The sequence below is a fragment of the Oreochromis niloticus genome, linkage group LG2 (genome assembly GCF_001858045.2).
Source record: "Oreochromis niloticus isolate F11D_XX linkage group LG2, O_niloticus_UMD_NMBU, whole genome shotgun sequence".
Taxonomy (NCBI): Eukaryota; Metazoa; Chordata; class Actinopteri; order Cichliformes; family Cichlidae; genus Oreochromis; species Oreochromis niloticus.
Window position 1 is genome coordinate 18,447,041 of NC_031966.2, and position 18,477 is coordinate 18,465,517.

The following is an 18,477-nucleotide window of genomic DNA, read 5'->3' on the forward strand; positions in this document are numbered from 1 at the left end:
AGTTTTCCCAGCTGCATATAAATTCATTATATTCTCTTGAAATTTTTACTTAAAAGGAACAGTAATGAAATATACTTATTTAATTTCCTGCTAGGGTTCAGATTAGAGGATCAATTTTGCTACCCAATCAATATAAAGTTAGTGCCAATAGGTTGTTAGTTTAGACTAGAAATGAACAGAGCTTTGTCTTATGGCACCAAACCCCACAGTGCCTTTAAAAGGCAATAATCATTAACACCACTACACAAATATATATTAATTTTTCAGCGTGTGCCTTTTAATAACAAACAAATTAATCATATAGATTTTACGATGCACCCAGATTTAAAGCTTTCCTCAGAGTAAAGCCAATAAACCCAAATAACTCTCCCCTCCCGTAATTTCAGCTAGTCTGTATAAATGCTGTATAAGCCTCGTTTTTAAAAGACACGTAGATTACTGACACAGTCAATGATAACAAACAACCTTTTTGGGGGCACATTCAGCCCAGTTCATTAGAGTTGTTACTGTGTTATTATTAGCACAGAGTTAGCCTCTCCTTTAGACAGAAAACAAAATTAAAACTAATTTGGAGATTTATTTCAGTCTCTGCCAACTCGAGGTAGAAATATTTTGACCTGACACTTGCTACTACTCTGTTTAGAGTTCGATCACCTTTTGCCTTCAGAGCTGCCTTCATTCTTCATGGCATATATCCAACAAGGTGCTGGAAACATTTCTCAGAGAGTTTGTTCCACGCTGACATGATAGCATCACACAGTTACTGTAATCCAGGAGGTGAATCTCTTGTTCCACCACATCAGAAGGTGCTCTATTAGATTGAGATCTGGTGACTGTAGAGGCCATTTGAGCACACTGAATTCATTGTCATGTTCAAGAAACTAGTTTGGGATCATCTGAGCTCCGTGCCACAGTGTGCTATCCTGTTAGTCGCATCAGAAAATGGGTACACTGTGGTCATAGAGGGATGGACACGGTCAGCAACAATAGTCAGGCAGGCTTTAACTGATGTTCAATTTTCACTAAGTAGCCCAGAGTGTGCCAAGAAAATACCCTCCATACAATTTGACCAGTACCACCACCAGCCTGAACCACTGATACAAGGCAGGATGGGTTCATGTTGTTTACACCAAATTCCATCTCAATGTTGCATCAGAAATTGAGATTGATCAGTCCAGACAACACTTTTCCAATCTTCTATTTTCCAATTTGGGCTTGCTTTTTGCAAATACATGGTTATAACAAGACGTTATCTGAGTTACTGTTGCCTTCCTATCAGTCCAACTGTCCGTTCTCCCCTGACCTCTGACAAGAACAAAGCATTGTCAGTGTACTAGACCATCCTATCCCATCTAGCACTAACAACCACGCCACATTCAATGTCACTAAATCACTTTTCTTCCCCATTCTGATGCTCGGTTTCAACTTCAGCCGCAGATCATCTTGCCCATGTCTACATGCCTAAATGCATGTAAATACAATCCTGAGTTTCTGTCATGTGACTGGCTGATTGGATATTTTGTGTTAACAAACAGTTAAACAGGTGTACTTCATGAAGTAACAAGTGAGTCTATCTATCTCTTTAGCTATGTGGTTACATTCGCCTGTCTGCTACTGATGTTGGCCACATGTGTGCACAGTATTGTTTTGGCTGAAACACAAAGTCTTTGGTAGCGCCCCAATGTGTATTTTCATAATTAACAAATAAGCTAAGCATAGGTATAGGTTTTACAACGATGCTTCATGATTCAAGGAAGGAAACTTGCCTCACAGTAAACTGCAGCACAATTCACAAAACTAACCCATCCTAACTTCAAAATATCACAGCTAGATACTTGTATTCCAAAATCTACTTGTCGTCCTTTACATGCTAAAAATAGGTCTAGTCATTATCAGTGGATTACGTCATAAAAATATGCAGATCCATGAAGAAACAAAGGTCTAATGACTAGTCCGAGTCACATGCTTGTGAGACAGGCAGCATAAGAGCAGAACGAGGTTACAGGTGGAATTTCCCCTGTCTCTCCTTTCTCTCTGACGTCATGTCCAATGGCAGCGGTTCACTGCTGCTCCTGCTGCCTAGCAATCAAACGTGTCTGACAAGGTGATACTCAGGTGTCAACGACTTGGGCTGGTTCAACAGTAGCATACAATTAAGGAACTTTGCAATCAGCAGTTCCCCTGCAAGCCTAAAACAGAAAACAGACCGACATGGGTATTTTTCTACATGTGGAAAAAAGGGGGAAGTTCAACAGTTTTGTTTCTCTTTTCACAAGTCAGTTCCTACATTTATGCAAGTCATTTGAGGTTTCAGCCTTCCCATATGATTGTTTGTTTAGTCAAAGCATATGAACATTGCCATCTTGTGGTTATTTCTAAGGCATTAATTTACACCTAGAAGCGAGGATCACTGAGTAGATTTGGTGGCCATGAGAAATTGTGAGTCATTACGCAGTTATTGAGGTTGAAATTGCATGCGTGGGCACTAAAGCACCAGATAACAGAACTTCATATTAGCTCTTGATACTCAAACATCTCTGAGATTTGTAAGAAGTTTGACTTGTTTTCAAAGATTACCACACACACCAACTTGCAAACAAAAAAAAAAGCTACTATATTCCCTTTCTGTAGCAAGGCTTCTCTGAAAGCTTTTTATGAAACTGGAGTGCTGCTTTCTAAATGGGATAAGAGCTCAGTTCTTCTTTTTGTGTAGTTAAATCAATATCCAGAAGCCCATTAAGCCAGGCGGGTACATCTTGGGCAAGGAGACATATCTGATGTCTGAGGAGCCCTTCATCACTTAAAGAAGCACAACGGCTCGCCATTGTTGTCCTCGGTCATCTTCAGACTCCTCAGCTGCTCAGGCTGCTGATGGTGACATCACTGTCACAAGATAAGTAGGCTAACAGGAACTGCTTTAGCCTAAACCACACACTACTCTATCTGCAGAGTGCACAAGTCCACACAGATGAAGCCTATGCAACATTAAAGCAATGAAAAGCAGAGAGGAGAGGGGCAAAGTGTGGGCAGCAGTGTAGCAAGATGTTCCTAAAACAAGGAGCACATGCTTGAAACAAACAAGACGACTCCACACTGGAGTATATTTGGAAAGTCTTGTTCTGGATAATTGCTTTCAGTGGATTGAAGTTTCCAATTATCCACAAGCCTCTGCCAGTGTTCCCACCATGGGAAGTCTAAAGGGGAGAGGGGTGGGTGAAGGACTGGTGGGTCCAGCTGCTCCCATCTCTAGTGGGGCCGTCAGACTAAAAGCTCTTAAATCCCCCCACCTCTTCCCTCTGCGTCACAGCCTCCTGCTCCGAAGGGCCGGCCAATCAGACGGTGTTTGTCGCTCCCATGATACAAGCATCTCAGAGCAAAAATGTAAACATCTGGCAAACATTTAGACTCACTACAGAATAGGGATGATCAACACTTCCGTCAAGCATGCCGGATCTATATTTGTGTAAATCAGTAAACATTCATTTATCCTGCAGAGAGAGAGAGAGAGAGACCCCTGTGAGGATACCTCGGGGTGTTTCAGTACAACATAGTTTCTCATAGCATATATTTGTATTTTATTCAAGAACATTTCGGGAAATTATGAAAATTGTACATAATTTCGTAGCTGAAGTTGAAATTACACATTTAAACAGCTCTGATCTAATGCAACAGAAAGGCCAAAAAAGACAACCAGCTCACCATGACTGCAGACATGAAAAATTACATTCATGCTTAGAAAATTATTCAAATGAGCAGTCGTTTCATCTGTAATCTCACTTAATTGCAGTCAGAGATAGAAGATATGCCAATTTGAATATTGCTCTAACTGGCTAGTTATGCACAGACTCTCAATTTCCACACTTTCTAGGCCCAGAGTTAGTGCAGCTGACCTGGGGTCAAGGCTATATTTTTCATAATGGAGGACAAAATGAAAGCTCTCATCTAGTAAAACAAAAGTGGAGACAGAAAAAGTGCCCTGGTATTCTTCTGTTATAGCTGATCTGAACAATTTTCCACACACTTATAAAGACACACACCATCACACCATGTAGTCACATGCCAGCTGACTGACACAAAGGGGAGTCACAGAAATCTATGGAGTAGTAAAGCAAGGCAGAGCAAAGCCCTGCAGGTCGTGTGAAGGCTTCTAGTACATCATATGAGTTCGGTCGTGTTTCTTTAGAGTGCATTTAAAGGCATTTAGTATATAAATGCTTACATGTGGTGACAAAACACATTATTTCCAGTATCCATAAAAAGAAAAATGTACATTAAGGCGATCTCAATGTTAGCACCCACGCTGTTAGTCACAAAAAAAGCAAGCAATTACTGTAAAACATGCCTTTTAAATCCCAGATGTACTTACCCCAGCAGAAGTTATCAGTACATTATATTCCCCGGCTTTGTATAGCCAGTAAGAAGCTGTTCTCTTATTTTTAAAAAGCGTCGACGTTAGAAAAACATCCCTGGAGCGAGTTGGAGACTAACGGTGCTACAGCTACATCATCACACAGTCACCGGTCAGCTTACCCTCCCGCTGCTTTCGTGTGCTTGCTGACACAAGGTCGAGGTTTTCTCCGGCGGGGGCTGATGCGTGGGGAATTCCTAACAGTCACATTTTCCTGGGAAATAGCTGGCACCGGCACCAAAGTTTTCCCAAAGCGTGGTAGTAGTACGCGAGTCCGAAGCAGACGGAAGAGGTTTAAGAGCTAAAAGGCGTTTTGAAAAAAGTTTCTAAGTTTAAAAGAAAAAGGCAAAAAATGGTTCATATGTTTTATACACGTCATGGAAAAGTGTAATTTACGTGTGTCGTGCGCGGCAAAGTTGGATTTTTTTTTTCAAGTTATTTACACGTTAAAAGTGAATTAATTTTACTTATACCGTTACGAAGTCGCAGGTGCGATTTTACAAACAACCCACAGCTTCAGACACGATGTACTTAAAAATTAAGTTGAGAAAAGAGAAAATGACGGTTTTACACGCGAAACTTGGGGTTTAGTTTGAGCAGATTTTGTTCCCCTGTACTCTGTTAATATTACGACAGGCGTCATGGAGATAAAAGTGGGAACAGGCATCTTCCGGGAATGTCCAAGCCCTTGTGAGATGAGAGCAAATGACGAAAACTCCCTGACGGGCGGGGTCGATTCCTTGGAAATATTGACCGCATGCTGTGCCAGACGTATCAAATAGCAAAAAATTACTGAATGGTTTTATGTATTGCTTGTATTACTGCCAATGTCAAATCATCGTTAAAAGCCTAAGTACTAGAATTTGAGACAAAAACGATAGTTCCCATACCGGGAGTCGAACCCGGGCCGCCTGGGTGAAAACCAGGAATCCTAACCGCTAGACCATATGGGAAAGTCATGCTATTCAAAAAGCAACATTGTTTTTTCACTGGTTTCCAGATGGGTCCTATTGTGATTGTTATTTATTATTATCTGCCCTTACAATCTTTTATAGTTGCACGTCGTACGTTACACGTTTATATTTATTTATCATTGACATATGTTTAAAGATATGTTTTGGATTGCTGTAGCGTATTATATACAACACTTGGGAACTAGGCACCATCTAGTGGTGTTTCGAAAGTATTGTACATTAAACCTCAATGTCTTAGACACGGGTTACACCTAAAGTAACAGACCTAACTGGGTATGCATCGAATAGATCAGTAAATTAACAAATTCAGTACTGAATAGAACGACAAACAAAAGATAGGCCCGTTTATGAGGCATTACCGCGTCCTAATCAACTAATGTGGGTGCAAACATATGACGTAATTTTCACTGGGATAGTTCAAGTGTAGAGACGGGTTCCACCAACCTACATAAAAACGCTCTAGCGATAGTAAAAACGAGCTTCAATATGTTCATACAAGTAACAGGAACATCCAAACGTTTTATAATGTATCCACTTTTTAATTTGGCTTTATGTGATTGTACAGTTTACTAATTTCAACGCAAGCGGCGTGAGGTCTCCCTTTTGTGTATTTGGTACAGTCGTTATACTGGAGAGGGGCAGCCAAATATTTGACAAACTAGCCGCAAATCGTTTAGCTTAGCCAGCTAAGAATTAAAATAATACACCGATTATAAAAGAACACACATTTCATTAGGTTTGATCCGCTTAGGTGTTTGTTAACGATTTGGGTTTCCATTTAATCAAGATGTCAACTCCAGCAAGACGACGTTTAATGAGAGATTTTAAACGGTAAGCGAAAGGAAAACAACAGAGAAGTAGCTAAGGTTAGCCTCCTGCCGCTAGCTTGTTAGCGTTAGCCCAGACGGCAATGAAAACTACAACACTATTAAATAAAAACAATAAAATTCAGGGTCTTAAAAACACAAGATGATCATAAGTGGGTGAAGATTCGGGTAGTACTAACTAATGTATGACTGGTAAGCTACTGATCTGTAACGATATTACACCGGGGTGCTGACACCGGTGTTAGCAAGGCATCTGGGAGTAGTAACGTTCAGGTAGTGCAACTTAAGAGTCCCGGCTTATTTTCGTAGTGTCGTAGTACTAACTGAGACGATCACCGAACATCTAGCCGAAACTGTTAACAGCAATATTTCAATATGATTTCAGTTGGATGCGCTTCTAACTTGTAATTAAGGTTATAGTCAAAGCGAGTAGCCAGGTGGCCCTTCAAATCCAGGTGAAACGTTTAGGTAGACTGTCCACTTACACACTGATCAGGGAGACCTCCTATCCCTGGGCCTTGACAGACGGCTACCTGAACCCGAGGATCAGAAACCATCTGCTATGCAGCCACTAAAAACCTGCACAGCACATGGCTTCTGCACAGTATGTTCCAACCACACAGTACTGGTGGTCACACAGTCCAAAATCTAATCTCATCTGGGCCACTGTAACACTATATTTATAGTATTTCAGCATACTTTAAGAGCCTGAATAATAGGATGAACTTAAACTGATTAAATCAGACAGGTAGTGGTAATGGCCCTACAGATGTGTTTTTAATAGGAATTTCTTTTTGTTTGTTTTTTTGTTTTGTTTTTTTTGCCTCAAAACATTAATCTGAAAAGGTTTAAGTTTCTGTGTTACAGCAGGCAGAAACATTAAACATGATCATAAAAACATGGCTTAAATAAAGCAGAGTAGCTCTCATTAAGGTAAAGCTACTCAAAAGGAAGAACACAATGAAACAGAAAATAGTGAAATAAAATAAACCAGGGATCTTAAAAAAATTATAATGTAAATAATTACAGGTATTGTGGTAGGAAAGATTTCTTATGTATGTTCTAGTGGCAGCAAAGCTGTTACAAATATTAGAGAAATTTTATTTTTACTACAGTGTTTACTAATCAAAACTGTGATTTTATTTATTTATATATATGTATACAATTGCCAAGCGCTAAGTGTTTGTTATTGCTAAATATCTAGTGTCAGAGTCCTTTTAGGATTCATACATTAGGAGATTCACTTTCAGTTTAAAATACTTAACTCACCTGCCCTAATGACCAGCCCCAGAGGTAAAAATAGTAAAGACTTTGACCCCTGACTGTTTCAGTCATTTTCTTTATCTGTGATATAACTGTGTGTCCATTTTATCTATCAGGCTGCAAGAGGACCCTCCAGCTGGAGTTAGTGGAGCCCCATCAGAAAACAATATCATGGTATGGAATGCTGTCATTTTCGGGTAAGTTGCTCTAATAAAAGCTATATCAGAGATTTTGTGGCTGTTTTGAAAAGTGCATTTTTGCGAGGTGATTTATCCCCTTTACTGTTCCCTCTTTTGTAGACCCGAGGGAACACCTTTTGAAGATGGTAAGACGTGCATAAAGCTCTTTGAATCCACATAACACATCTTCCCAACCCTGATCTGACATTAACTCAGCAATAATTCATGATGACTCTTAAGCATAGGACTTTGGCAGTTGGATCATATCGATTGGTACAGTTTTGCGTATATTTTAGTGGAAGAATTTTTTTTTTGTTTTTTTTTTTGTTTTTGGCCAGAAAGCAACAACTACTTATCAGATTTCCTACATAAAGCAGATGAGAGTATGGAATATGTTTTATTACTTAAACCAGTATTTTATTGTCTTTAATTGGCATCATTTCCCTACAAGAGCCAGTTTCTTATCATTAACTTGGCAGCAGAATTAGAAAGACGGATGAAATTTTGCCCTAGAGTTTGACAGTCGAAGAGGTCACATATTAACTTGAGTACTGTAATGCCTTGATTTTAATTAATTAAATCTAATCTTGAACTTTTTATCTGAAAAACATTAATAACAAGAATAAAGGAAAGCAAAGAAGACACTCCTCTTATCAATATACACGATAGTCTATATCCAAACACTTCTGTTTTGTTATGTATTTTAATTCACATTGTGCCATTACTTCTCTCTCTCAGGAACCTTCAAACTTACCATTGAATTCACAGAGGAATATCCAAATAAACCTCCAACAGTGCGATTTGTCTCCAAAATGTTTCATCCAAATGGTATCTACCAACATACTGAGTTTGAGATATTTAATGATGTTAAAATAATCACGCCCTAAAGTTTTAACATTGTATGGTCTTCAATGCTCTTTTGCAGTGTATGCAGATGGCAGCATATGCTTAGATATTCTTCAGAATCGTTGGAGTCCAACCTATGATGTGTCTTCAATCTTAACTTCAATACAGGTATCCTGCCGTCTTACAGTAATGAGTACGCAGCTCTGACGTGACTCTTATGTCATAAAATGTTATTAGAAACCTAACCCACAGGCATTCTCTGTTGTGTATTTAAAGTCTTTACTGGATGAGCCAAACCCAAACAGTCCTGCCAACAGCCAAGCAGCCCAGCTCTACCAGGAAAACAAACGGGAGTACGAGAAAAGGGTTTCTGCTATTGTTGAACAGAGTTGGCGTGACTGTTGACCCCCGTTGTCGTTGGAGTATGAACAGTGTCCAGCCCAGAAACAAGAAAACACTGATCAAGAAAATTGACCGATCTCACCAAAACGAAATGACACATCTTAAAATCCTTCGGTATGTTTGTCCCCCTAACTGTTGCAAAGTTTGTATGCCGTTGTGTTGTGGCATTCACTCCTGCTGAATGCTATTGTTGGGCAATAGCGTATGTTTGGTAAAAGTTAATGTACCTTGTTATATCCGGGTTACTTGCTACATGCCCCAGCATTTTTTTTTTCTCTCTTCTCTCAGCTGTCACTTTTCTACCCATTTATTCATACATGAAGTAATGTGGTCGGATGATAGGGCGACAGATACTTAGATGTGCTTGCTGTGTGGTTTGCTGTGTAGATACTGGCAGTTCATATTTACAAAAAGCAAAGCTGTTCTTGGGTGTTTTGGGGCTCACTCTTCTTGGTTCTGTCTCTGCCTATCAAAAGCCTTTAAGAGGGATCGAAAATTAACCTGGCATGGACATCCATCCCTCTAACAACTCAGCAGATGCCTTTTGGGGGTCATTTTCTCTCTCAGCTTTTCTTGTAAAGCCATGCCTTTGATTTAAAAAGGAAAAAAAAGAAATCTAAACACAAATGTCCCTCTTCAATACAGAAACAGGATATTTAGTACCCTGTCCAAGCACTTAACTTGGTTTCATAATGCTGACTTTTTAAAGCTGTGTGAACATTTCTATGCTATTTTACAATCTTGGAAATCAGCTGCCATAAAAAGCTGATTACACTGTTTTAAACAGGATGGTGTCCATTTTCAGATTATAAACCTTTGCACCGGTAACCCATGTAACAAACTGTACATTTTCTTGTAAATAAAAATAAATATACACCATTTGTTTGCTGCTTATTTCTTAACCCAGAAGAACAAAATATCTGAATTCATTTCAGCCTCTTTGATGGTTCTCAGTTTTAATTTATTCAGTCATTACAGCTGTGAAAACAAGCAGACACGTTGACTGTACTCACATAAACCAACACATCTGACATTAACAAAGATCACAGCTTACAATGTGAAGATTTTCTGCTCATGGATGCAGCTCTTGTACTTGTAAAATGATCTCCATGTTCTGAAATAGCAAACAACATTGCAGGTATTGCTGAATACAGATGCCTTATTACTACAGTGAGACGGGTATGAGCACCTAGCTACAGTTTGATGTTAATGCCGCTATAATCCTCGTCTTTGATGAGTTAACTGTCTACCAATGTTCACAAACAAGCAGTGAGAAAAGCTGCATATTCTGCCAGGTTTCTTAAATAGTCACAGAACAAAACAAAAGGTGACAAAAGCCTAAATTTGATTTTTAAACTGGAAAGAATTGCATTAACAGGAGCGTCATTAGGATATGATACCACAATGCACTGACCACAAGCTCATGTGGAAAAGCAGGAGAGACAAAAAGACAAAATCCATCCTACAGCCCCTGTTAGAGCTAAAATATAGTTCATGGCAAAGGAATGCTGAAACCACCAGAGATACCTGAAAGATTCTCATTTATTAACATGTGCTGCAAATTTGTAACACAGTACAAACAGCACGTACGCTTGAGTGCGGTTTGCCTTCAAGTCCAAGACGATGAACGCGTCCTTTTTTAAAAAGAAAAAAAAATAAGATTTTTCTCATCATGCAAATTAGTGTGAGGCCTGAGGTTTCACAAGCTCATATCGGCCCACCTGTCCTTCCTGTAGAAGTTGACCAATGAGCTGGTCTTTGTGTACTTTGCGGCTGACGACGAGGAAGCGTTGCCGTCCCTGTCCGTACGACTTGCTTCGCAGCCCGTATTTCTGGGATATCTGGTGGATCTGTTTACGTTCGTCATTGGTGAGGTCAGTGGAGAAGCGGAGGTCGTCCTGGCGGTCTGAACTGGCGTAGTTCCGAATGATGTCCTCGATGTCGCGCTTGCTGAGCTGATTTGCGGTTTTATCCGTGTCCATACCCAAACCCTCCCTTGAGAACTGCTCCTTCACTCTGATTGGCTCCGCAATTCCGTCCCCGTCTCGGCCCAGACCGCCTCCTTTCCAGCCCATCTTCCGGAGCAGCTGGTTTCCAATGTTGTCTTCCTTTATCTCCTGCCTCGTGGCCTCTTCTCCTGAGCGACCCATGATCTGAGAACGTGATATGGCGTCGCTGTGACCTTCCTTTCTTAAGTTGGATTTAACCACAGCCTGTGTCTGTCTCAGTGTGGCTAAAGCCTCTTTCGCTGCAATGTGCTTCACTGTTTTCTTTGGCCCTATTCCTGCTGCGACATACTGTCCTTCTAAGTAAACTTCACACTTCCAGCGATGATCGGGCAGAACTGTAAACTTGTAATCAGCAGTCACTTTATTAAACTGAGCGGTATCATTAATAATGCAGATTGCATTGTCAGAGTTTTCTAGGATAACCAGCTCGCTCAGCTTCTTTTTGCCACCTTGCTGCCCGAATCGTCCACCATAATCTGACTGAAAATTTCCTCTGGAGTACTGAGACTGCGGTTGTTGTTGCTGCTGCAGCTGCTGCTGCATCTGCTGCTGCTGCTGCCGTTGCGCTTGGTTCAGGCGAAGTTTCCTCACCGCCTCCTGTGCTGCTGCGTGCTTAGAGCTCTTTTTGGTGCCCATCGCCTGTGCCACCAGCTCGCCCTGCAGGAAAACGCTGCACAGCCATGTACTGCTGTTGGGTAGCAGATCGAATTTATAGTCTATCTCCATGCGATTAAAAGCTGCAGAGTTGTTCAGTATGCAGATAGCGTCGTGAGCATTGTCCAACACCACAAACTCTGTCCAGTGCTTACGCTTGTCAGGCTCGTACTGGCCCTTGGAGCTAGGTGTCGGCTTATCTTCCGGGTTGCGGAGTGCAGGCAAAAATGCTGGTGTCGGGCTGTGTAGCTGACACACGACCATGTCATTAACTACAGTGTGTCTGAATTTACGCTGCACGACACGAACCTCGACAGCTTTCAGGAAAAGTTTTACAGCCTGCTCAGAGGCTCTGTCTCTCGCCCCGTTTTTACTTCCAGAGTATCCGGTAGCCAGATACACACCCTGGCATCTCAGTTCACAGGCGTAGCCATCTGTCGGTACTTTCTTGTTCTTTGGTAGATCAGCCTGAGGAATATCCTTCAGGCTCACATAAATATACTCGGGGTTGGTTTTGCAGGCCTGGATGCTACGGCTCAACATGAAATTATAGTTTGGTGAGTCACTTCCCGTCATGTACATAGGGTCCCTAAAAGCAACAGCCAATGCAGATGCTACATTGGCAATCAGCCTTTGCTTCTCATCTAATGTTGGGTGAGATATTGGAAGAGGCTGCAACGAAGAGCCCGACTGAGAAACATTAGGACTGCTCCTCCCCGGGCTGTTGTAGACTCTGCTGAACAGCCTGCTCGATGACGGCCTGTCTTGATGGCTGTAGCCCAAACCCTGACGTCCTGAATCCCAGCCTCCTGATCGCCCCCCTCCCCCGTACCCATTGTACCTGGGCGGCTGAGAGTAAGAGTCTGAACTCCGAAAGTTTTGGGCTTCATATTTTGCTGTGTACTCCTGCTGTGTTTTTGCCAAGAAGTTTGACGACGACCCACGACCTCCATAACCCAACCCACTACCTGAAGAAATGTCTCTGTCTCTTTCTCTGTCCCTGTGGGAACCCCAGGAGTCAGATGTGTATGATGGCACTCTGTCAAAAGCGGGCCTCATTGAGGAAAATCCCTGTGCTCTGCTGCTGCTATTGTACGAAAAGTGTTCAGAGTCCCTCAGACTGTATAGCTCGCTCCTCCTGCGCTCCTTATCGTTTTCCTTCTCATCAGTGTAGGTTCCTCCACTGCTCCCACCGCTTACAAAGTGCACAGGCTCAAATCGAGGTCTGGAACCAAATTTTGTCAAAGGCATTTTTCTCATGGGCTCCTCTCCTGCAATAAAATGACACAAGTCAGCAATTAAGGAAAAACAAAAGGGACGCATCTAATCACAGATGTTTACAAAAAAAGTAATAAAGAGATCTTTTATAAAACAGAGAGTTAACTTATTACTATTGTTAATTACAGTGGCATTTATTGTCAGGTTCATAAACATATGAAGAGGTGGTGCACATCATGTTAATGGTGTGAAGAGCTGAGCCATATGAGGTTTTCAGACTGACTGTAGTTTTGACACTCTACATTTAGCTAATGATTTCACTAAATGATTTGACCATATAAAACAAATGCCAACATTTTTCATAATTGATTTTTACATGTGCATGTCAGATCTATGCTAAATAGTGCTGTGTGATCTAAATACATGTCTATTTGCATCTTCAAAACTAAATGGTAAAAATTAAAGGAAAAAAAACACTAGCACCTTATTTACAGATAGTGTCAGTGCAGAATATCGACACCTATTGCATCCCTGGTCTGTAAACAACAACAACAACAACACATAGAACTGTCTTTATACTTTCAAAATAGAGAGCTACAATGTTGCTGAAACCTGAAGCGTTAAAACACACCTCTGACTCAGGTTTCCTCTGCTATTCCCTGTGGGCCTGGTGAGGTATATTTAATCTTTTCTGTCAGCATATAAACTGTGTGCTCAACTGCTGAACTTTGCATTTATCTAAACAGTAGTGCTGGCAGCCGTGCAACTGTGTGTACATTTTCTTATTATTACTATTAAACACAATTAATAACAGCAGTTCCTATCTTCCTGAACTCTCGATGTGCGTGCACACTTCAATGGCGATAACTGGATATAGGATCACTATGAAATTAGAGTGATCCTATTAATTCAATTAATTATTGTTGGTAGTAATAAGTCTGCAAAAGTCAGTGTTGGCTGAACCACTGAGGCTGCCACTATAGTGTAATCGGAGCACAAGTATTGTGCTAGAGTTGGATGATGGGAAGATACAGAATAAATCTTAAATTAGTAGTAATATTACATTTATTTTATTTTCTCATCAAACATTTTGACTGTGCATTATAGCAGCTTGGTTTGGTCTTGTTGGTGAACATAACTTGACACTGTCTTTGTTCCTGTTTTTAAGGTCATGTTGCTATCAAACACGGGAAACTTGCGTATCTGATGATCACCTCATGGGGAAAACTATGAATTTAAGTCCCGCTGATGGCTGATGTCCAGAAGTAGCTTTGGCATGTTAAAACAGAAACAGAAAATGACAGCAACCCAGATAAACACTCACTGCCATCAGAAGAAATATGTCTCTTTTTTGCTTCAGAACTGGGACTTGGCTCAAAGGAGGGCATCTCGCCAGTGTCCGTCCCTTCTGCCATAACCAGCACCATCCAAGTCAAATCCAGGCCATACCTGTTAATGGGGCCAAAGATTTCAGACACATTAGGCAAATGTGTGTGTTACAGTTTCAGCATAAATAACCAGAGGTCATCTTTTTCTTGCTGCATTTAGGGGTCACAACAGTGGATCATCTACCTCCATCTCACCCTATACCTGCCACCCTCCTCTGTCACACCAACCTTCTGCATGTCCTCCTCCTTTCTCTTTTCCTCCCCCCTATTTAACATCCTTTATACGATATATCTACTATCCCACCTCTGCTCATTTTCAAGCCATCCCAGACTTGCCTCTATAACGCTGCCTCCAAATCGCTCAACCCAAGCTGTCCTCTGATATACTCATTTCTAATCATGTCCATCCTGGTCCCTCCTAGTGAAAATCTTAGCATTTTCAGCACTTCCACCTCCAACTCTGAATCCTGTCTTCCTGTCAGTTCCAGCGTCCTGAACCATACATCACAGCAGCTCTCACTACCATCTTGTAAACCTTGCCTTTCGCTCTTCTTACTATCCTTCTGCCACTCATCTCTACCCACTCCAGTCTGCCTGCACTCTTTTCTTCACCTCTCTTGTGCACTGTCCATTGTTTTGGGTGGTTGGCCTAAGTATTAAAGCTTGTTCACCTTCACAACCTCTACTCCTTGTATCTTCACTGTCTTCTTCTCATTTACACACGTGATGCTTCTGCTGACTTTCACTTCTCATCAGTACATACCTCCAAATCCCCAAACTTTCTCCACACGGTCCCTAAAGATAACAATGTCATCTGTGAACACCTTATCCAGACACTCCTGCCTGGCCTCATCTGTTAACCTGCCCATCATCACTGTAACCAAGAAGGGGCTTAGAGAAGATCCCTGTCTCACTGTCCTAATACATGTCCTGCACCATTCTCACATACTTCTCTGTCACTCCTGACTTTCTCTCACAGTACCACAGCTCCTCTCCTCGCACCCTATCACATGCTTTCTGTAGATCCACAGACACAAATAGCTGGAGGTAACGCATTCATTCACACTCCATGCGGTTAGCGGAGAAAACGGTCTCCCAGCAACACGTAGAGTCTAAAATATAAATCCGTGAATGGGCAAAACATTAAAATGCGGTACTTTATATTTTAAGCCTATTATGGATGTTAAAGTGTAAGAAAACAGCTGGATTTCATGCCATCACAATCGCCTCGACAGAGTGACGCAGTACACCGACAGGTTCCATCCTATGCAGGGTCCATCCCTCACAAGCAAACACGTTGAACAAGCTAAACACCACATTTATCAACATTTAAGTTTCTCATTAGATATCAGTGTAGTGCTCTTACCTTAAGGTGTAGCCTTTGATCCCATCTACATGTACACCTGTCCTTTAACTGAGCTGGAAAGAGCGCATTTATTCTTACGATCAACCGGCTATTATTATTATCGTGCTAGCATTAGCCTGCTAGCTGATTCTGTAGCTTCCAGCTAACCCAGCCCCGCATCAAAAACTTAATCACACTCTTTGATAACAGTTAAAGGATCAAAACAGACCTAAGAAGAAACCGTCTGACAGGTCTGTTTCCCTTACTAACTCTTTCCTGAAAAATTGTAGTTGAAAATGTTACAAAAAACCAGCTTGCAGCTACAGCTACCCATTCAGCTAGCAGGAAGCATCCATTTTCTGGTCCAGCTACAGCAAAATCATGGCGTCTGTCACCGCACCGCCCCAGAATGCATTGCGTTTGATTATTAGAGAGCACATGTAGCGTACAAAACAGGCTCTCGTGGTGTGTGTTTGCAGTGCTTTGCAACAGTCTTGAGCCTCCTCTCATTTCTTTGTATTTTGCTTCCAGTGATCCAGAATTTCTTAGAATTTCTATGGTGTTCAAAAGCAATAGTTCAGGCTGAAGAAAACATTTGATTTGTTTACATTTTAGTTTAATCTACAGAAGTGTCAAATGTAACATTCTGACATACCTATACTAGTATTTTTGCCGAAACAAGGTGATTCCCAAAGACTTATTAGCTGGAAAGTGGACAATTAGTATAAGACAAATAACAAGTGGAAGGCCTTTGGAAAAGAAAATAATGAATAATCAATAGGATCTGAAAGTCATGTCCAGGAACTGAGAGACTTCCAATTCAATTTAATGTATCGCCTTAAGGTGCTTTATATTGTAATAGAAAAACCCCAGCCTCAAATGACCTTCTATGAGCAAGCACTTGGCAACACTGGGAAGGAAGAACTTCCTTTTAACAGGAAGAAACCTCCCACAGAACCAGGCTCAGGGACAGACAGTTACCTCCCACGGCTGGTTGGGAGTCGGGAGGAAGACAAAGATTAATAATAACTAATGATTTAATGCATCAGCTGATCGGTCTGCTGTCAAGAATACATTCTTGATTAAGTGAAACAGGGAAATGACACAAGAACTGGTCTGAAAATCTAACACAACAGGTCTTATGAATTTATTAATCTAAATTTGAAGTACAAATTACTTTTTAATACACAGTTTGTTTTTGTCAAATGCCATGCAGAGTGCTGCCATGTTTTTGTTGTTGTTATTGTTGTTTTTTGTTACTGTTGTTTGATCCCTTTGCAAAGGTAAATGCAACTTATAAGTACAACCTGGTTGTGTGTGTCTCAGTTTCTTACAGATTTCCAGAATGAGCTTGGTTGGTGTCAGAAGTGGGATTTCTTGGCTTTTACTGATCTCGAAAGAAGGCTTTCCAGCCTCTAACCTCATGTATTTGAGAGATGAGTAGCCTGACCATTTGGACCCCAGACCATCTCCATGGGGATTTCCAGGAATGGAGCACATTGTCCTCAAATGGCGAGAGATCTGAAATAAACTGTTATAATTTAGGGGGGCGAAACAGGAAAACAATTGTTTCTCTGTGTTCACATCTGGTCAAAAGGTGATTTCAGGGATGAGTAAATGCTGTGTTCCAGGAACACTGGGAATATTTTTCAAAGGAAGAGAGTAATTGAAGACCGGGTCCTCCTTGCTGAATTGACTGCCCATCAAACTATGGTGAAAAACAGTTTGGATTTGTGATGATGATTGCCTCTAGAGTAGAGATTAGGCACGTCAGATAGACAAAACTGGACATTTGTGAGCGTGGGAAACAAGTCTGATAAAGAAAAACACCAATCAAGAGTTGGATTGTCTCCAAATGTGGTTTATGTGAGGAGGAAATATGTGGATAGAGTAATCAGGGCTTTTTGTGTTTGGATAAAACATTCTGGATTTCTGCAAGGACAAAAATTCAAGAGATAGAATACAAGAGAAAAACATGTACAAAATCATCTGAAAGCATCAAATATGTGGAAGCATGAGGCAGAATGCAGGCACAGAAAAAAAAAGCTAAGTAAAAAGGATGAAACTTTGTCAGAGAAAGTTCTTGTCTGTATCTCTCGTTAGAGCCTCAGTGTATTAGAATGGACCGTGACCCTGACTGTGGCCCTTCAATGGCTACACCTACTCCACCTCCACCCCCACCATTTAACAGAGATGGTGAGGAGCGCACAGTGCCTGCAGACTCTTCCAGTGATTCATTATCAACCACAGCCTGCCACCGGAGGTTTCATATCAACAAGCTGACTCATCAGAAAGCATGATCGCCTCCACATCAGAGTTTTGTACCACAGTAAAGTACACCTGACAGCTACACCCCATATGTCCCTTAAATGCCCACAGTCTAAGTGGCAAGCACCAATGTAGAGCCCCTATTAATCTTTTAACCGTGTTCAGAAGCTCATATTAAAGAAACCAGGAGTCACGACTGGGAAAAAAAATATAAACTTATTGAAGCATCTAGGATGAGACTTCAGTAGACATCATGAATGGGATGATTGTGACAGTGAGGCGTACAGGGAGGCCATAACAGCCCTGTGCAAGGTCACGCTAACAATCTCCTCAGAGCCCTACAGAAGAAGAAAAAGGACAAAGAGCTAACCATTTACCAATCTACCAATAGATGCTACAGCATCTGTGCCCAAACCCCTGACTGCAACTACATATCAAGCTGCTGCTTGAGGAAGAGGTGGCTCCAGAACGGGATGTTGTGAACCAGACAGCTGTTTCAAGTCCCATCAGAGGGGACATTGTGCCTCAGCAGGGACAACCATGCTAATGACAAGTATGGAAATGTGGACTGAGGCTGCTGGGAAGGCACAAGAGAGATGTGCAGCTACTCTGACTCATCTGACGCTTGGGGATGACAGTACCACCTACAGCACACATATTAGTATACAGCCCACACTCACACTTGTAACACAAGTT

At 41.3% G+C, this 18,477-nt stretch overlaps 3 protein-coding genes and 1 non-coding gene across 6 annotated transcripts in view; 1 reads left to right on the top strand and 3 right to left on the bottom strand.

Moving 5' to 3' along the window:
* The window catches only part of elf1 (E74-like ETS transcription factor 1), a 41,036-nt gene extending 35,964 nt beyond the window's left edge, over window positions 1-5,072 (bottom strand). Inside the window, exon 1 of one of the 3 annotated variants that reach the window (XM_005467387.4) lies at window positions 4,531-5,072. The gene's annotated coding sequence lies outside the window, so the exon portion shown is untranslated. The other 2 variants (XM_005467388.4, XM_003445273.5) reach the window with 2 other exon arrangements.
* A 217-nt stretch (window positions 5,073-5,289) lies between these two features.
* Window positions 5,290-5,361, bottom strand: trnae-uuc (transfer RNA glutamic acid (anticodon UUC)). The gene has a single exon. It is a non-coding gene; the product is annotated as a tRNA-Glu (tRNA).
* A 631-nt stretch (window positions 5,362-5,992) lies between these two features.
* LOC100691452 (ubiquitin-conjugating enzyme E2 A) lies at window positions 5,993-9,778 on the top strand. Its single transcript, XM_013271322.2, has 6 exons — window positions 5,993-6,213; window positions 7,589-7,669; window positions 7,772-7,797; window positions 8,390-8,479; window positions 8,577-8,665; window positions 8,774-9,778. Exons 1-6 carry the CDS (start codon window positions 6,170-6,172, stop codon window positions 8,900-8,902), a joined length of 459 nt encoding a protein of 152 aa, XP_013126776.1. The 5' UTR covers window positions 5,993-6,169; the 3' UTR covers window positions 8,903-9,778.
* A 60-nt stretch (window positions 9,779-9,838) lies between these two features.
* nkrf (NFKB repressing factor) lies at window positions 9,839-15,920 on the bottom strand. Its single transcript, XM_005467394.3, has 3 exons — window positions 15,535-15,920; window positions 14,105-14,229; window positions 9,839-12,833 (listed from the first exon to the last, which is right to left on the bottom strand). Exons 2-3 carry the CDS (start codon window positions 14,205-14,207, stop codon window positions 10,579-10,581), a joined length of 2,358 nt encoding a protein of 785 aa, XP_005467451.1. The 5' UTR covers window positions 14,208-14,229; window positions 15,535-15,920; the 3' UTR covers window positions 9,839-10,578.
* Between the last annotated feature and the right edge of the window lie 2,557 nt (window positions 15,921-18,477).